Source organism: Cyprinus carpio, chromosome B3 (assembly GCF_018340385.1).
Source record: "Cyprinus carpio isolate SPL01 chromosome B3, ASM1834038v1, whole genome shotgun sequence".
NCBI lineage: Eukaryota > Metazoa > Chordata > Actinopteri > Cypriniformes > Cyprinidae > Cyprinus > Cyprinus carpio.
Genome location: NC_056599.1, coordinates 37,003,352 through 37,019,579, shown reverse-complemented (window position 1 = coordinate 37,019,579; position 16,228 = coordinate 37,003,352). Strand labels below are relative to the sequence as shown.

Genomic DNA, 16,228 nt, shown 5'->3' with positions numbered 1-16,228 from the left:
ACATAACACCATCACCATCAAACCAACCATTCATTTCAGAATAACATAATCTATCAGCTGTGATCTGATAACTGGCATGAGCTTTTCTGCAGACTTGAGATTTATAAGATAAATCTAAGGAAAAACATGCAGATTTGACCGAGCATGTTTTGGGCCTGACGTTTTTTGACAAACATCTCTCTGTGAAATAGAGTCAGGACAGAAAGAAGGTTTATAAAACAGATAGTTCTTTGATTCTGATTGGCTGAGAAGCTCCTTTCAAAGCTGTTGTAAATTACTCTACAAACATACACCATTGTTTACTTTTGTGTGTTGCTCGGAAACCACTTTGTTGCAACCGCAACTGATTCTGAGGAACTGCATTGTTTGGTGGAAGAATACTGTTTTTATTTATATCATTATACTTTATTTGCTCTTTTTTATTTTGTGAAACCTTACTACATATATGGAATAACTGTTTTATAAAAGCAATAAGCCCTGTGAAGCCGTGGTTTACACTGAATTTGAGACTGGCATCTACGTTAATATTAGTCTGTTTCTCTCTTATTCTGAGGTCACCGTAGCCACCAGATCCAGTCTGTATCCAGGTCAGATGGTCACTGCAGTCACCCGGATCCAGTACGTATCCAGTACGTGTCCTAGAAAGGACCTCTACAGCCCTGAAAGACAGTGGAGACCAGGACAACTAGAGCCCCAGAGACAGATCCCCTGTAAAGACCTTGTCTCAGACGACCCACGGGACAAGACCACAGGAAACCAGTTGAGTCCTCTGCACAACCTGACTTTGCTGCAGCCTGGAATTGAACTGCTGGTTTCGTCTGGTCAGAGGAGAACTGGCCCCCCGACTGAGGCTGGTTTCTCCCCAAGGTTTTTTCTCCATTCTGTCACTGATGGAGTTTTGGTTCCTTGCCGCTGTCGCCTCTGGCTTGCTTAGTTGGGGACACTTCATTTACAGCGATATCGTTGACTTGATTGCAAATTATTGCACAGATACTATTTTAAACTGAACGGAGCTGCATGATGACATCACTGAATTCAATGATGAACTGCCTTTAACTGTCATTTTGCATTATTGACATTATTGAGTTTTCCTAATTAATGTTGTTCAGTTGCTTTGACACAATCTGTTTTGTTTAAAGCGCTATATAAATAAAGGTGACTTGACTTTTATTTAAGGGGGCTTCGCGTTGCGTCTTAGCTGTTATAAATTCACTGTAAACCACAGCTTCACGGGGCTTATTGCTTTATTGTTTTAGTATGGACACAGGCCGTTTTGCACATGTCTGACCTGTGGACTGAAAGACTCCCGGGTTGCACTGGCAGTACCGGGACGCAAACGCCTCCATCATTCTGTCAATCTTCTGGGCCTCACCAGGAAGTCTGAAACTCCAGAGAAACTGCCTGTGTGGAGAGAACAAATCCATTATAAAATCATTCACTAGTGAATCTAAACAAGTCCAGGTCACATTTACACAAAATCAAACTATTTTTTTTTTTTTTTTACTGTATTTTTAATCATAGTCAAAATGGTAGAAGCATAAATAGTACATATATATAAATTCTTTACAATATAATTTATTCACAATTTCTTTTATATTGCAGTAATCAATATTTTGGCATTAACTTTATTTTTTTTAATTGCCATTAAAATGTCACAATGTAAAACAAATACATTATTAAAATGCAGTGTTGGGCAAGTTACTCTGAAAATTTAATCAAATTACTAATTATTGATTACTCCTTTTAAAAGTAATCATGTTACTGTTCTGATTACTTTATTTCAAAAGTAATTAGTAATTAGTTACATTACTAGTAACTTTTTTCTCCATGAAATGTATGAAATATCAGCATACACGCCCCCGATAAATATTTGTTATTAAAACATCAACATTCACAACACAACATTAACTAAAGCAAGCGGCTGCTGCGTGCATGGTTTGAAAGAATGCAAGCAAAAATCGCTGCATTTATAATCTCTAAAAGACATCTCAGTTCATCACAATCTCACAAATCTCTGTTATAACACAATAAATATATGCATAATGAATCCTTTATAATGTCTTCAATTCGTGTTATAATGAGGATTCGTGAGTACGTAAATTTCAGCACAGCATTGCTCAACGCTGCAGACACATGTTATAGCCTAAATGGAACTCTGCATAAGCTTGCACCTGTTAATCATTTATATTTTATATTAGTTCATGTTGCTTTTGTGCAATAGATGAATAACAATTTATTTGTTTTAGATATTTTATGTTTAGATCTATTTTGCGGGAGTCCCGTGATCATTTTATTCTCTTGCATTTTTCTCTTGCATGAGTGTCTAGCAGGTCTCTGATCTATTTTAAGTTGGCTCTACAGTGTGTATGCTACATGCTTTTTACAATCTTTAGATTATAAAACACTGCATTCTGTCAGCAATGTAACACAGCAGTAACATATAGAGACTTCGGCTTGTTACTATACTCTTATTACTTTTTTGAAAATTATAACGCATTAAATTACTCCGTTACTAAAAAAGTAATCAAATTAGAGTAACGTGTAACTAAGTAATGTGTTACTGCCCAACACTGTTAAAATGTATGGTAACACTTAAGTATAGGGACCAATTCTCACTATTAATTAATTGCTTATTAGCATGCACATTACTAGCATACTGGCTGTTTATTAGTACTATTAAAGCACCTATTCTGCATGACAATATTCTACATCCCTAATCCTGCTCAATACATAAACTTAACAACTACCTTACTAACTATTAATAAACAGCAAATTAGGAGTTTATTGAGGCAAAGGCATAGTAAATGGTTCACGAGAATTAGACCTTAAAATAAAGTGTGACCAAATTTATATTATTAAAAAGTCTAAAAAAAAGTAATAGTCTGATCTTCAGTCTTAAAAATAAAGGTGCTTAAAAGGTTCTTCACAGCGATGCCATACAAGAACCATTTTAGGTTCCACAGTCAAAGGTTCTTTCAAGAGCCATCTCTTTCTTACCTTTTTATAATCTGAAGATCCTTATTTCGCCACAGAGAACCTTTTGTAAAACAGAAAGGTTCTTTAGACAAAAAAGGTTCTTCTATGGCATCGTGAAGCACCTTTATTTTTAAGAGTGTTATGATTTTGGAGTAGAAACCAGTTAATTATTGCACTACTGGGATAATTCTAAGCCAAAAGTCCTCTATATTTCGACCTGTCTAGAAATGAGGCATGTATGCAGTTTTTGAGGAAGAATGAGAAGCTTCTCCCACCTCAGAGCCTGGACGAGGTTGAGGTCGGCAAATTCATGGAGCTCTACGAAAGCCTGGAGCACTTTGATGTTGAATTCATCCCTATGAGAAAACAACAACCACACACAGGAGAAATGGTTACTTTCTGCAAAGAAAGATTGATTGCTTGTCTTTAAAAAAGTAGATTTTTAAGATCCTTCAAGATGTTCAGCAGCATTTGTGGGCTGCGTCTGTTTGTATCTATAGCTATGCTTCAAGATATCCTGTTGTTTTGACAAGTCACATCCCAAGAGGTGGTCTATTTCCCTCAGAGGCACACATGTTGCATTTCACTGCTGCTGTTTTGCTCACTAAACCCAGACAATCAATTTCCGTAGGATTTTTGTGATGAATCAGGCACATATCTCTCACGGCGCAACTGACATTCACTGAATAAACAAGGTTAAAAAACCACACGAATGAAGTAAAGGGTTACCGTTCCCCCAAGTAATCCCCGATAACAGTTTTGTTCAAGCCTTCGCCTTTATAGAGGAACTGAGCGATGTCTTCAGGGGTCTGTTGCAGGAGGTCGTTCTCCAGCAGAAACTGGATCCCCTACAAGGAATTTTATTTAAAAAGGATTTTAGGATCAACCCTATAAATGTCAGAGAAATTATGTGGAAAATTTCCAAATGTGATACAGTATGTCAGGGAAAATGTTGAGCGCTCTGTACAGATACTATAAATTAAAGGTTAAAAGCTTTATAAACATGTTAACATATTTGACATCTGTGAAGATTTTCAAATATCTGGGTCACTGTAGAACGGACAGTAAAAATGAAACTTACTTTTTTGGGGTCCATGTTGAATTTCTTTCTTCCCATTGCAATTTGTTTGTTTCTCTGTGTTGTTTTGCTGCAAATGGAAGTAAATATGTCTTAATAAGGATGAAGGCAGACAAAGAACCTCTTGTATGATTTGCCTGCAGATACAACGTATGAAGTAAACTGAGTTCAAAACAATAACTACACTTATTTTTAAAAATAACAGTCCTGTGCTTATTGTCACAAGCAGTTGTTGATTTAACTTATTTTAATTTCCCAGTGAGGTCCACTTATAATAATCTTAAATATCATTTAGTTACATTTTTCTTGACTGTTACAACGACTGTTAGTCTGTGCTTTTAAGAAGTCTATGTAAACACCATCTGTGCACACAAGATGACCTTCATTCACAAAGTTCACTGTATCCCTCACACTTACATCTTTGTTTATAAAATGCTTACAGTTTAAAATATTTAGCTACCAATAAGAGTGCAATACTTTTAGATTTGTTTAGCAGAGTTTTGCATGCTTAAAGTCCACAGAATTCTGCTGATTTTCCCAGAAAAAAAATGGTGCAGAAAATGTGGGTCTACTTATGTGATGATATGTCAAATATAGATTTAACCGCTGCATTCTTCAATAACAGCCTTTTTGCAAAGCTGCGTTACATTGTGACATATTCATTAAACAATCTGCACTAAAATCAGCTGCAATGAAATGATCCGTCATATTGCTAAATACAAAGCTCAGCCATTAGTATCGAATCTTGCATCCTTTACGAGGATCAGCAAAGCTGCAGGTGCTACACAACAACAGATTTACATATTGAACTTTACCAGTTTTACTCTTATCATAAGGCTTTGGTGTTATTGACTGTATGGCATTCCTTGACTCAATGAAGGCTCTGTCTTTTTTTAGAGTGAACACATTTTGTCTCAAGACTAATCTTTAAGTAAAAAAAAATGGTAACACTTTATTTTAAGGACCAGTTCTCACTATTAACTATAGCTGCTTATTAGCATACACATTACTAGCATATTGGCTATTTATTAGTAATTATATTAATTAATTCTGCAATGCATGATCATATTCTAGATCCCTTAATCCTACCCCATACCTAAACTTAACAACTATATTGCTAACTATTAATAAGGAGCAAATTAGGAGTTTTTTCATTGAAAATATACACTTACCTAACAGAATCTATTCTATATTATCTACGTTTCTGAACAACCAATAAGCATCAATGTCATAAACAGAACATAAGATGTACTCATCACCTTTTATCTCATTAAATCAACAAAAAATATATTCCTTATGATGCCTTAAACTCTAAACACTTAGCACTACTGAATGATGGATATTCAACATCCCTCTCCTCACTCTGAGTCAATCTGTATTCCTGTAAGGACAATAAAACACATAAGCACACATAGCAGACATGTCCTCTCCTCAGGTGAGCGGTGATGACCTTTCAACCAGATGACACATTGTGAATAGAGTGCTTAATGAATGTTTAGAAGAGGACAGATCAGTGAGGACCCTCAGACAAAAGAGAGACAGGTGCAAATCTAAATGAGCTTCAGTTGGCCTGTGATGAAAAGGAAACATTTCAGTCTCTCGTAACTCACCTCTCGCCCACACACGTGAGCTGCTCGATTTCTGTCATCACTTCAGCGATCTCAAACTTCAGCCGCTGTAAAACAGAGACTCCCATTAAACAGTAAACCCTATGACACTCCAGTAACCCAAATAATACAGCATTCTGCTAACAACACCAAGGTCATGGGTTCGATTCCCACGAAAAAATGTGGAACATGAATACAATGTAAGTTTCTTTGGATGAAACTGTTTGCCAAATGCATTTTACAATGTTCTAAAGCTATTTAACCAGAGAAAACCAAACAAGGTGCTTTTCATGTTGCATTCAATGAAGAAAAATAAAGGTTATGTTCACAACGCAATGGCAGCTCACTACAGAGGAATTACGAAAAGCAATGGATAATACAATTAATTTGATAATTATTTTATCTAATATAAAATGAACTATTATTATTATCAAATTCTCTTTCTTTCGACTACATTCTCACCTCAATATCATCCAGCAGTTCTTTTTTCCTGCGTCGTATGTTGGACAGCTCGTCTTTCTCCTCTAAGGACAGATCTTCAGGGACTGTAACAAAACACAAGTGTAGGACAACTGTAAATGTGTTTATATGAGCACTGGTTGTTTTAACATTGAAGAGCATAACATATTCAAATCAGCAATAATGTGGGTCAGATGTTTCCCTCAGCATACTCAGCATTTCCAGACTTTATGTGAATTACTGAGACATTCTTTGCCATAAAACGAGAGATCCTCCATAAATATTCTTCTCAGACTTCTGATGAGTATAGCCGTAAAAAGAGCCAGGGACATATGAACAATCTGAAAAGCTAGGGCAGGCACAATCCTTCAAGGTCTACTTTCCTGCAGAGTTTAGCTCCAACACTACTCAAATACACCTGAACCAATCAAAAAGATTACTATAAAGTTACAGGTGAGTTTGATCATGTTTGGATCTAAACTTGGCAGAAAAGTGAATCAGACAATAGAAACCATCACATAATTTATAATGGTTTTACTGGTTAAAATGGTAATTGGTTTTAATAAAAACTATAAAAGTCTTTGGTGATCTGATAGTACAGCAATAAATCTTAATGGAATATGGCCCAAAACACACTAAAGGAAACCATTTTTAATGGGTTTAATGGTTAATAGTTGATTGCTTGTAATGTTTGACATTTGTAGTGGAAACCATTAGAATTTCTTTGATTGTTTCTGTTTTTGTTTGTTTGTTTGTTTTCTCAGCAGGACCTGTTCTTGAAGCTTCATGGAGGAAGTCAAATTCCCCAATTCCCAGAAGTGAACAGCTTCTGCATTCTTTCAAATACTTTCGATACACAAAAATTCACATTACTTATGAATAACAAATGTTTATGGGGCAGTTCATGTCAGATTTTGTTGCTTATTTGAAATATGTAATAGCTGATCATATATTTATTTCATTTATCAGGATTTCCCCATTCAAGCAGATAGTATTTGGTCTTGGATGCCCAAAATAGCTGTATGGAGACATTGCAAATATGGCTGCCGAGTGAACAGACTTTCTTTGAAAGAGGTTTTGAATCTTTGATTCTTTTAGCTAACTGCAGCTGTTTCTATTGAAAGAGGTCTTAAAGTAATTGTTCTGTGTTATCTGTAATACATGAAAATGAAGCTTTAGGATACTCTTTTATGCAATGTCTGATTTTCATGTTCACTACTTTGTACATTATTGTCAACTGCAATTATACGGCATTCCAGTCTGGCAACAGACTAAAATGAATATGACAATGAAATATTGGTTAAATCATTTGGACAAAAAGTATTAAAGCAGAAAATGTGTGAAAGCAAACACTAGCAGTGTTTGAGTTCACCATCAGGCTCCTCAGATTCTGCATGAAGATGGTTGGGATTCATTCAGCAGCCAGAGGAAGTAGGTCACTTCAGTATTTCTGCTGGAGCAGATTGTAGCGCTCGCCAGCTTCCTGTATCCATTGCTTGGGAAGAGAAATCCCATCTGCATCACTCCACTAAGCTGCTTTGAATTTCATCTCCCATTTTCACTTCACATTCAGTTGTCAATTGCTAAAACCCTTTCTAGGCCAAAAACCATGAAAAGATACTGAACATTAGTTCAAAGCTTTCAGATGGCCTGGGACGTCTATAGTGGGGTGACTGCAGCTACGGAGAACTCGGAAAACAAGGGTTCATGGAAACAATGAATGTTTTCCATAAAGAAAAAAATGATGACACTAACCATGTCCTGGCTGCACACAATGGTTTCTGGGTTCTCTTTGACAGCGTGCATAAAGCAGCATTTATTGAGCAATCCCCCACAGGCAAACCTACGTCTACAGCACAGAAATCCTACATCATCCCATGCTGGAATAAAAGAGGCAAATGTCTTCGATTGTTGGCCTATTGGTCTCAGTGACAAACCCCCACACACAGGAAGCACAGGGTAATTTGATATCACTGTGGCTCTAATGCATTAAACATGACCTATAACCCAACAAGGGGAACAGGAAACTTGCGTGCGAAAAAATATGCTTCCTTTATTGTGACGTTGGCGTGTCAAGTGTGTGAATTTAAATACCATTATATATGTCAGTTCAAGCACAATACAGCCAGTGCATCATTAAGACCTGCACTTATTAGTGGTGTTTACTCAACTAACTCCTAACCCTAATTATTAAATATTTGCATGGAACTTGGCCTGCACTCTTTGTGCTACGGATGTGAGTGGAACCTCAAATTATTTTCTATGTGATTTTCAACCAAATAAACTGAAATAAATTCAATATGCCGATATGGTGAACTGTGCCTCAGAGCGGTTCAGTCTGCAACAAATGCTGCTCCACCTCCTTTGAGTTTGGGTCACTTATAAAGTACAATTGAAAATGCAATGTGCACCACCCATTTCACCAAATTTGTAATAAGAAATGTTTATAAACCCTGTTGCCAGCAAAGGAGAAACTATAACGATTCCCTGTAGTTTTATAAATAAAAGCCTGCTGGTTTAATGTTTGAAAGTGAAGAGATTTAGTGTCAAGGCAACTGCTTGGCTATATCACTGCCCAACAATATATTAAAAGCATTGTAAAATAAAATAAAATAAAATAACTGTTAATATTATATGATTTTTTTATTTTACAGTAAATTAGTGTTATTATGACAGCAATAGTTCTTATTTTGTTTTATATTTTATTACTGAATATTTTAATCATAATAATAATAATTTTTATTATTTTCTAGTCATGTTGATATATAACCACATTTAATTATTGGGCAGCTCTACAAACAAGCCGTTTTGCAAACCTGTCACAATTCCGATTTTCTCACAACTGAGAGTTTACATCTCGCAATTTTGACTTTTTTTTTCTTTTCAGTAATTTTATGATATAAAGAAAGAACAAATATAAAAAAAAAATGTCAGAATTGTGAGATTAAATTTTTGTTTCACAACACTCTTTATTTTTGGTGGTGTTTGTTTGGTTGGCAAAAATTATTTGTTTTTTTTATTTTTTGATTATGGTTGTGACTGTTTGGTAATGATCCGCTGGACACAGACATGCAGTGTATGGACACAAGACAGATCTACATATGAATAAACCTCATTTCCATCATCCATTTCATTCCCTGCCTCTCATGAACAACACACCAACAAGGGATCAAAAGGTGAACCAATCGATCAGTAAGATGATTATCGCATCCAGACTCAAATATTAGCAGTCTTGTGACTGCTAAGGCTGCTTAAAGCTTGCATAATGCTGTGCTCTCCTCAAATCCAAGCACAAAAACACTTTCGACAGCCACCACACTCAGTTCCGCCCAACATTCACCCAACATTCGCCCAACATTTTGTTCTCTTTGTTCGTTGGATGGAAACGCTGCTTTATTCACAAATGTTTTATACGATATTCCAGTTTTGCGCACAATTTTTTATTTGAATCTTTGGATGGAAACATAGCTAGTGTTTACAAGTTTTAGAGAATCAACCTACAGTACCAGTGGGTTACTTATAGTTGCTTCAGCTGGGATATGAAAAAGACACTTCAGCTTAAAAGAGAAACGTCCTTGTGGAATCTGGAAACATCTAATGAAGAAAAGTCTTGGATTGACATCCTGATATTGTCCAGGACTGCCTCGGGACAATAGAGAGGATGTCTCTGCCCATCTGCAGTGCAGATTAGACGACTTACAGCACATAACAATAGCAACCACACAAACACAGAGCTGCCTTATCATGCTGTAACCCACTTACACCTCACATTTCCACCAAAAAAAAAAAACATAGTTCACAGCACAACATCTTCCATCTTAATTCTCACAATATATGCGGTACGTACCATCACTCTCTTCCCATATCTGTTGTTCTTCATGCGGCATGGTAGTCATTCCTCAAAGCAGACCACATTGGAAACTGTCAGAAGAATGATTTCCCCGGGGAAACTGAAGTAGTGCAGATACAGGCACGATGTGTCGCTGCTCTCAAAACATAGTTTGCATACTTATACAGACCAACTGTTCAGGTAAAACCAGTTCAACCACCTCTGCTCTAAAACCACATCAGACTCATGATGCATTCAATCATCATGAGTGTTCAGTTTGATGGTAAAACTCACCATATATTTACCAAGGTCAAGTTTCATCAGGAAGTGTTTGTTGAGTTTGTTAAAATGTTGCATGAGACATTCATGGTTATTAAGTTTTAAGACAATCTGCTTTGTATTTAGATTTACTGCTGTTTAAGGAAGTATAAATTTTTCGCACCCCTAATGTCCTACTGTATAACAGCCAAGCAACCACCTAGAATATCCCAGCAATCGCACAGTAACATGCTAACAATGTTCAGTACACACTAGAGCAAATGTAGTTATAGTACAGCAATACACTCTGGCAACCTCCCACAACACCCCAGCAGACACATAGCAAAATGTAACAACTAAACCATAATATGGTCACGTTTTTCAGGGGGAAGCAAAACTTGGGAAGGTTTTCTGTTATTGTATGTAGTCACTGTAGCTGAAATTATGTTACGTTATTGTTAATTGTGATGCGACCTCATTACTTTTTTTTTTGTACTGACACAATTGTTCACTATTGTTTGATATCATCAATTTAACTTGACATAATGGGACTGTTTACACAGAACTGGGAGTGGCCCCTAATCTGAGCTGGTTTCAACAATGAGTCACAAACTTTATTTATAGCCACACAACAAGGGCAAGTTAAGTTTGTTTCCAGGACTGCACCATGAACTCACTACGAACAAACAGACAAGCAAAATAACTGTGAAATTGCCTTGTCACTTATTTAAAATGCATTTTTTGGTCTAATTGAAAAACTTTGTTTAGTTTGTCTAAAAGCAAATAATGGTCTCTATAAAAATAAATAAATAAGATAAGATAAAATTTAAAATTTTGTTTAAATACAGTTTTGGTAACACTTTAGTATAGGGACCAATTCTCGCTATATTAACTAGTTGCTTAATAACATGCCTATTATTAACATATTGGCTGTTTATTAGTTTTTATAAAGCACATATTCTGCATGACCATGTTCTACATCCCTAATCCTACCCAATACCTAAACTTACTAACTATTAATAAACAGCAAATTAGGAGGTCATTGAGCGAAAAGTTGTAGTTAAGGGTTTGTTAATGCGAGAATAGGACCTTAAAAGAAAGTGACCTTAAGGTTATTCAAAGTCATTTTTATTTACAGCAAACCAAATATTGACAAACAAAATGTTTTTAGTTTTCTCTTGATGAAAATTCTACTATATTATAGCTAATTTAGCTTTTGTTTATAGTGAAATTAAGTTGTAAAAAGCCAAATTATATTGACATTATACTGACCTACATTCAGTAGCATTTTGGCTTGTGTCTAAAGAAAACATATTGATTATAATGTTTACACTTATCAATATTCAGAACACTATATTTACTGTTAATTAAGAGTCTTCACTCAATAGCAGGATATTTGATAGTGTTTACTATTACATTTTGAACAATTTCAGTTCCGCTGAGTTACAACTGTGGCGAAGAATGGTGTTTTGCGTGAGGACAGCTATATAAGAAGTATGTTTATTTAGCTTGTGTTAGCGTCTTGATCAAAAGCATAATGTCACTTGCCCATGGGCCATTCCCTTATGGGCTAGAACGAGCAATGAACCGTTTACAAGCCCAAAAGCCTTAACAACTAAATCTGCTAAATCTGATGAAAAGATATGGAGTTTTGCTCATTCTGGTGATGATCCTCCAGCCTCTGTTACTGCCATATGTGAATCTGCACAGATCATTAGTCTGGGAAAGCCATCTGACACAAAGAAAACATGTTATCCTGACTCTTTTTTTGTTGTTGATCAGAAGGAAAAGTTTCAGCATCAATTTCAGCAAAGAGGCAATGGAATATCATTCATGTCTGCAGCACAAATGGTGCGGGACGGCTGAAGTCCTTAGGGTTAGGAGTTTGTTTAAATCACTAACCCTAACTTCAAGCAATTGTGACAGTGATGCTTGACTTAGCAAACACAACAGTTTTGACCCATTCCTGCCGTGAAGCTGATTTTACAATCTGCATCTCTGCTCTGTATTAATAAGTTGTTGTTTTTTTCACAGTACCCACAGAAACAAAAGGCACCGCAGTGTGTATCTCCTTAAGGTGCTTCAAATATTTCAAAACGAAACACAAACAAAACCTCCAAGTTGATTGAATTCACCCACTCCACACGTAACTCAATAAAACCTCACTCTAGAAGAAACCTCGCACCCTCACAATGCCTTATTCTTCGCCTGCATTTCACGCTGACATCTTGAGTCCATTTTGAAAAAGATTTAAAAAAGAAAGCTTCCTTTTCCTTTAGCAGATGGGAAAATATCCTGATGCCCCTATTTTTAGCTCATCCTGTGTCATGCTCCCGTTCACAAATTAGATTAGTATTTTTGGCAGAGGCTCTGTGCTGTTTCTCATATAATTAGTGGTTTGCTTGCATCTGATTTCTTGTGCTGGTTTAGTCCTCACTTGCAGCATCTGGGTTAATAATGTGAGTAAAGTTTAAGCTCAGAACAGCTGCATAAAGCATCAGCATTGGCTCCGTGAGCTTCCATATCTGCATCCTACTAGCTATAACTAGATAAATATGCAAGTGTGCCATTAGATTAACAGACGCTTCACTGTGAAACTGCTGGAAGTGAGATGGACTAGCTGACAACTTTTTCCTCAACATTGTGTCAAGTCTTTTAGAAGAAATACAAATGATGTAACTAAATCTAAGTCACTTTAAAATTGGTCTTTCCATTCACGTTCCTTCTGATGCATCTTGCACATAAAGACTTTCCTGACTGGAAAATTAAAACCATATCAGGACACAAGGAATTAAAGTCATGTTGGCAAAGTAGCAGTCTGCAGATTTTTATTAGTGGCAAGAAATCAAAATATCTATCAGTTTATTCCATGTTGTATTAAAATGTATGCCAGATTTCAGATTTATTCCACAGACTTGAGGATGATTGCACTGAAATATGGATTTAGATAAAAAACACAAGGGTTTGCAAAATTACATGACAAAAATTTGACTACTTTAGATTACTTTTAGATAACTTTTGACTCGTTAATCACATTGATTTAAACAGGATAATCTTGTCCCATATTGATATAAAACTACAAGGAGAGAGAAAATACATTCCATTTGTTGTTGTTAACAATGTTAAGGGCATTAAACAATACATTACATCATGGTTTCCCAAACAGTTTGTGAAGGAATTGCAGGGGGTTTGTGAGTTTAATGGGAAGCTAATAATTAAAGGGACAGTTTCCCCAAAAATGAAAATTCTGTCATTAATTACTCACCCTCATGTCGTTCCAAACCCGTAAGACCTCCATTCATTTTCGGAACATAAATTACGATTTTTTTCAATGAAATCCGAGAGCTCTCTGACGCTCCATAGACAGCAGTTGTCCTCCTTAGTGTCAATTTTGTCAGCTATTTTCAATTTTAGTCTTAACGTCATTGCACACTGAGTCTGAAAATTTCATCAAAATTTTTCGCATGTTAAAAAATACATACGACCTCACGTTATGTCAATCACGTTTACACACTGCCTTCTGAAATATTAGTCTGTCATAAAAAAATTTGGATTGGGTTCGATTTATTCCATTTTTCGCATCCGTAGCAAGCATTTTGAGAGGTGTTTTGACAGTTCAGAGCCACCGTACAAGCGAACTCCAAAATCCAGAATAGTGATTGTCAAGTTCATCCACTTCGTCTCGCAGCACAAAGCACTGTATATAGATCCTTGCACACTGAGTTCACAGAAATTGGTGGTTTTCTTTTTAATATGTGGCTCTAGTATAGCTAGCAAAAGCATCAAACTGATCCACTGACATCCTGAAGTAAACTTTGAATCACCCGGGATAATCCCGCTGCTCCTGAGGGGGAACTCTCCGTTCTCTCTATATATTGGGATTGGATGGACCCAATATTTCCTTTCTTTTCTAAGAAGCGAGAGGACAACAAAATCATTCTCACTGTTTGAAGATTCCATTTAGTGCTGTTTTGCGAATTTTTTCGCAACTGATTAATTACTACGCATCTGACTCTGTGTGCAAGGTTTCTGTGTGTGACGAATTTTTAGGATTTCAAATACAAAAAAACACACTCGAAAATTTCCGACTCAGAGACATTTCGGGTGCAGAGACCTTTAGTCTTAATCCCGTGTTAAATGTTCTTGTTGGTTTTTATCATATTTTGTCAACCTTATCCTATTTAGTTTTAGTCAAGTATTAGTCAACTAAAAGTCTCAACATTTTTGTCTTGTTTTAGTCAAAGAAAACCTGAAGTATTTTAGTCTAGTTTTTGGCATGGTTGGCATGATTGCCAGATTGCTTAAAATAAGCAAAACACCTGGCAAAAAATTGTATATTTGTAATTGTGAAGGTGTGGTTCTGGTTTTTGATATATATATGACAAACGCACTTATGAAAGCTCACGTAGTAAAGGCGTGTAGAGCAGTCCGCAATAACATTTTGACTCCTTTTTTGACAAAAATAGGTTTTTGTTAAAGTTTCTACTTTTTTGAATACATTTTAATCTTGTCTTATTTCGTCAACGAAATTGCATGTTGATTAGTCTTAGTTTTTTTTTGTTTTTTTTTCTAAAATATTTTTTTTTGGAAAAAAGCTTGTCAACGAACATTTTTCGTCATAGTTTTCATTAACTAAATTTTTTGTATTGTTTTGGTCAGAGAGGTAATGAGGTATTTTTTTATAGTTTTTGGCACTAGTCCTACCACAGCACAGAAAGGTAATAAGGACATTGTTAAAGGTAATTCAAAGATTTATTTTTTTCTGGGTCAGTCTGCCACCATTCATGAGTGTACCATGCGAGGTAGTTCCCTTGCGGTCTATGGAGGGTCAGAGAGCTCTCGGATTTCATTGAAGGTATTTTAGGTTTGGAACGACACAAGGGTAAGTAATTATTGACAGAATTTTAATTTTTGGGTGAACTAATCCTTTAATCATAAAATGTCAAATTAAAATCAATCATTAAAATAGCAGCAATTCGAAATAACCCAATATTTAATCAAGTAATAAATACAAAGCAACTGTAGTCTGATTATGAGAATTTTAGAATGTAATAAAATCTATTTACAATTACAGTGCTTTTGGAATCTGATTACGTAATCCAGCATGTAATCAGTTACTACTCATAGCATACCTCAAATATATAATGAACTGTAGTTGGTTTCTTTAATCTTTCCCTGTCTAAGTAGTGCATCTTGCCCAGAAAAACCTGCAATAAGGACCAGATTATAAATCAATAGTCAAACGCCTCCCTACACAAGACTAGAGTCAGAGGAACCTCAGTTCTGTCTTCCTGAATACCATATAAACTTGCTGTGGCTCAAATTTTAATCTTTTAAATACAGTGGCTTTGAATGATGATAATATTTCTGAGTGACACCATTAAATCCAGATTATCATCAGGATTTCATCTCTCATCTCCTTCTGTGGAATGAATCCAATCAAATATAAAATCTCCTTGTCTATCAAGGCAAATCTGAGGTGCAATGTGGCATGGGGCATCAAGATGAGACAGTGAGACCTTTCTGAATGCCCTGAGGTCTGTGATGACTCAGACAGGAAATGAGTTTTGAGCTTGAATCCAGCTGTCTGATAGAGAGCCATGAATGAGACAAACTGGGCCGCCGGACACCTAACAGCCCTGTTTATACTGGCCCCGTCTGTCCAGACACCACATCTGGATGTGAGGAAGGGGGTGTACTCTGTTGTATGAGAGGGGAATGCAAAGACAAAATCACTCTGTTGCATTATTATGGTTGAAACGTGGGCGACGAGGACTGAGCGTCCGGTCCTGGCAGCTCTTTATTGCGCCATAAGACATTTTTCAGTCGCTCTGACACTTGTGTTTTATTCATTCCTTGTGAACTCAATTCCTTTAGCCTGAATTTCCTTGGAACGTTGGGGTTTAATTATAAACTATAGGAGAGGCTGTTGTTAGTTTAAGTCCGGCTGTGGAGATGTAAAGGAAGAGAACTGGGCCAGTCAAGAGGTGTTTAAATGAAGATAATCGGAGGCGCGACCTC

At 36.2% G+C, this 16,228-nt stretch overlaps 1 protein-coding gene across 2 annotated transcripts in view; it reads right to left on the bottom strand.

Moving 5' to 3' along the window:
- Positions 1 to 16,228, bottom strand: part of cyth3b (cytohesin 3b) — a 36,180-nt gene that overhangs the window by 9,433 nt on the left and 10,519 nt on the right. Inside the window, exons 1-7 of one of the 2 annotated variants that reach the window (XM_042720936.1) lie at positions 9,968 to 10,124; positions 6,124 to 6,206; positions 5,665 to 5,729; positions 4,058 to 4,124; positions 3,706 to 3,824; positions 3,252 to 3,332; positions 1,289 to 1,401 (exon numbers count right to left, since the gene is read on the bottom strand). In XM_042720936.1, coding sequence (XP_042576870.1) covers positions 1,289 to 1,401; positions 3,252 to 3,332; positions 3,706 to 3,824; positions 4,058 to 4,124; positions 5,665 to 5,729; positions 6,124 to 6,206; positions 9,968 to 10,016 — 577 coding nt within the window. In that variant the 5' untranslated portion in view covers positions 10,017 to 10,124. Of the gene's footprint in view, positions 1 to 1,288; positions 1,402 to 3,251; positions 3,333 to 3,705; positions 3,825 to 4,057; positions 4,125 to 5,664; positions 5,730 to 6,123; positions 6,207 to 9,967; positions 10,125 to 16,228 lie in introns of those variants that run through there. The other variant, XM_042720937.1, reaches the window with a different exon arrangement.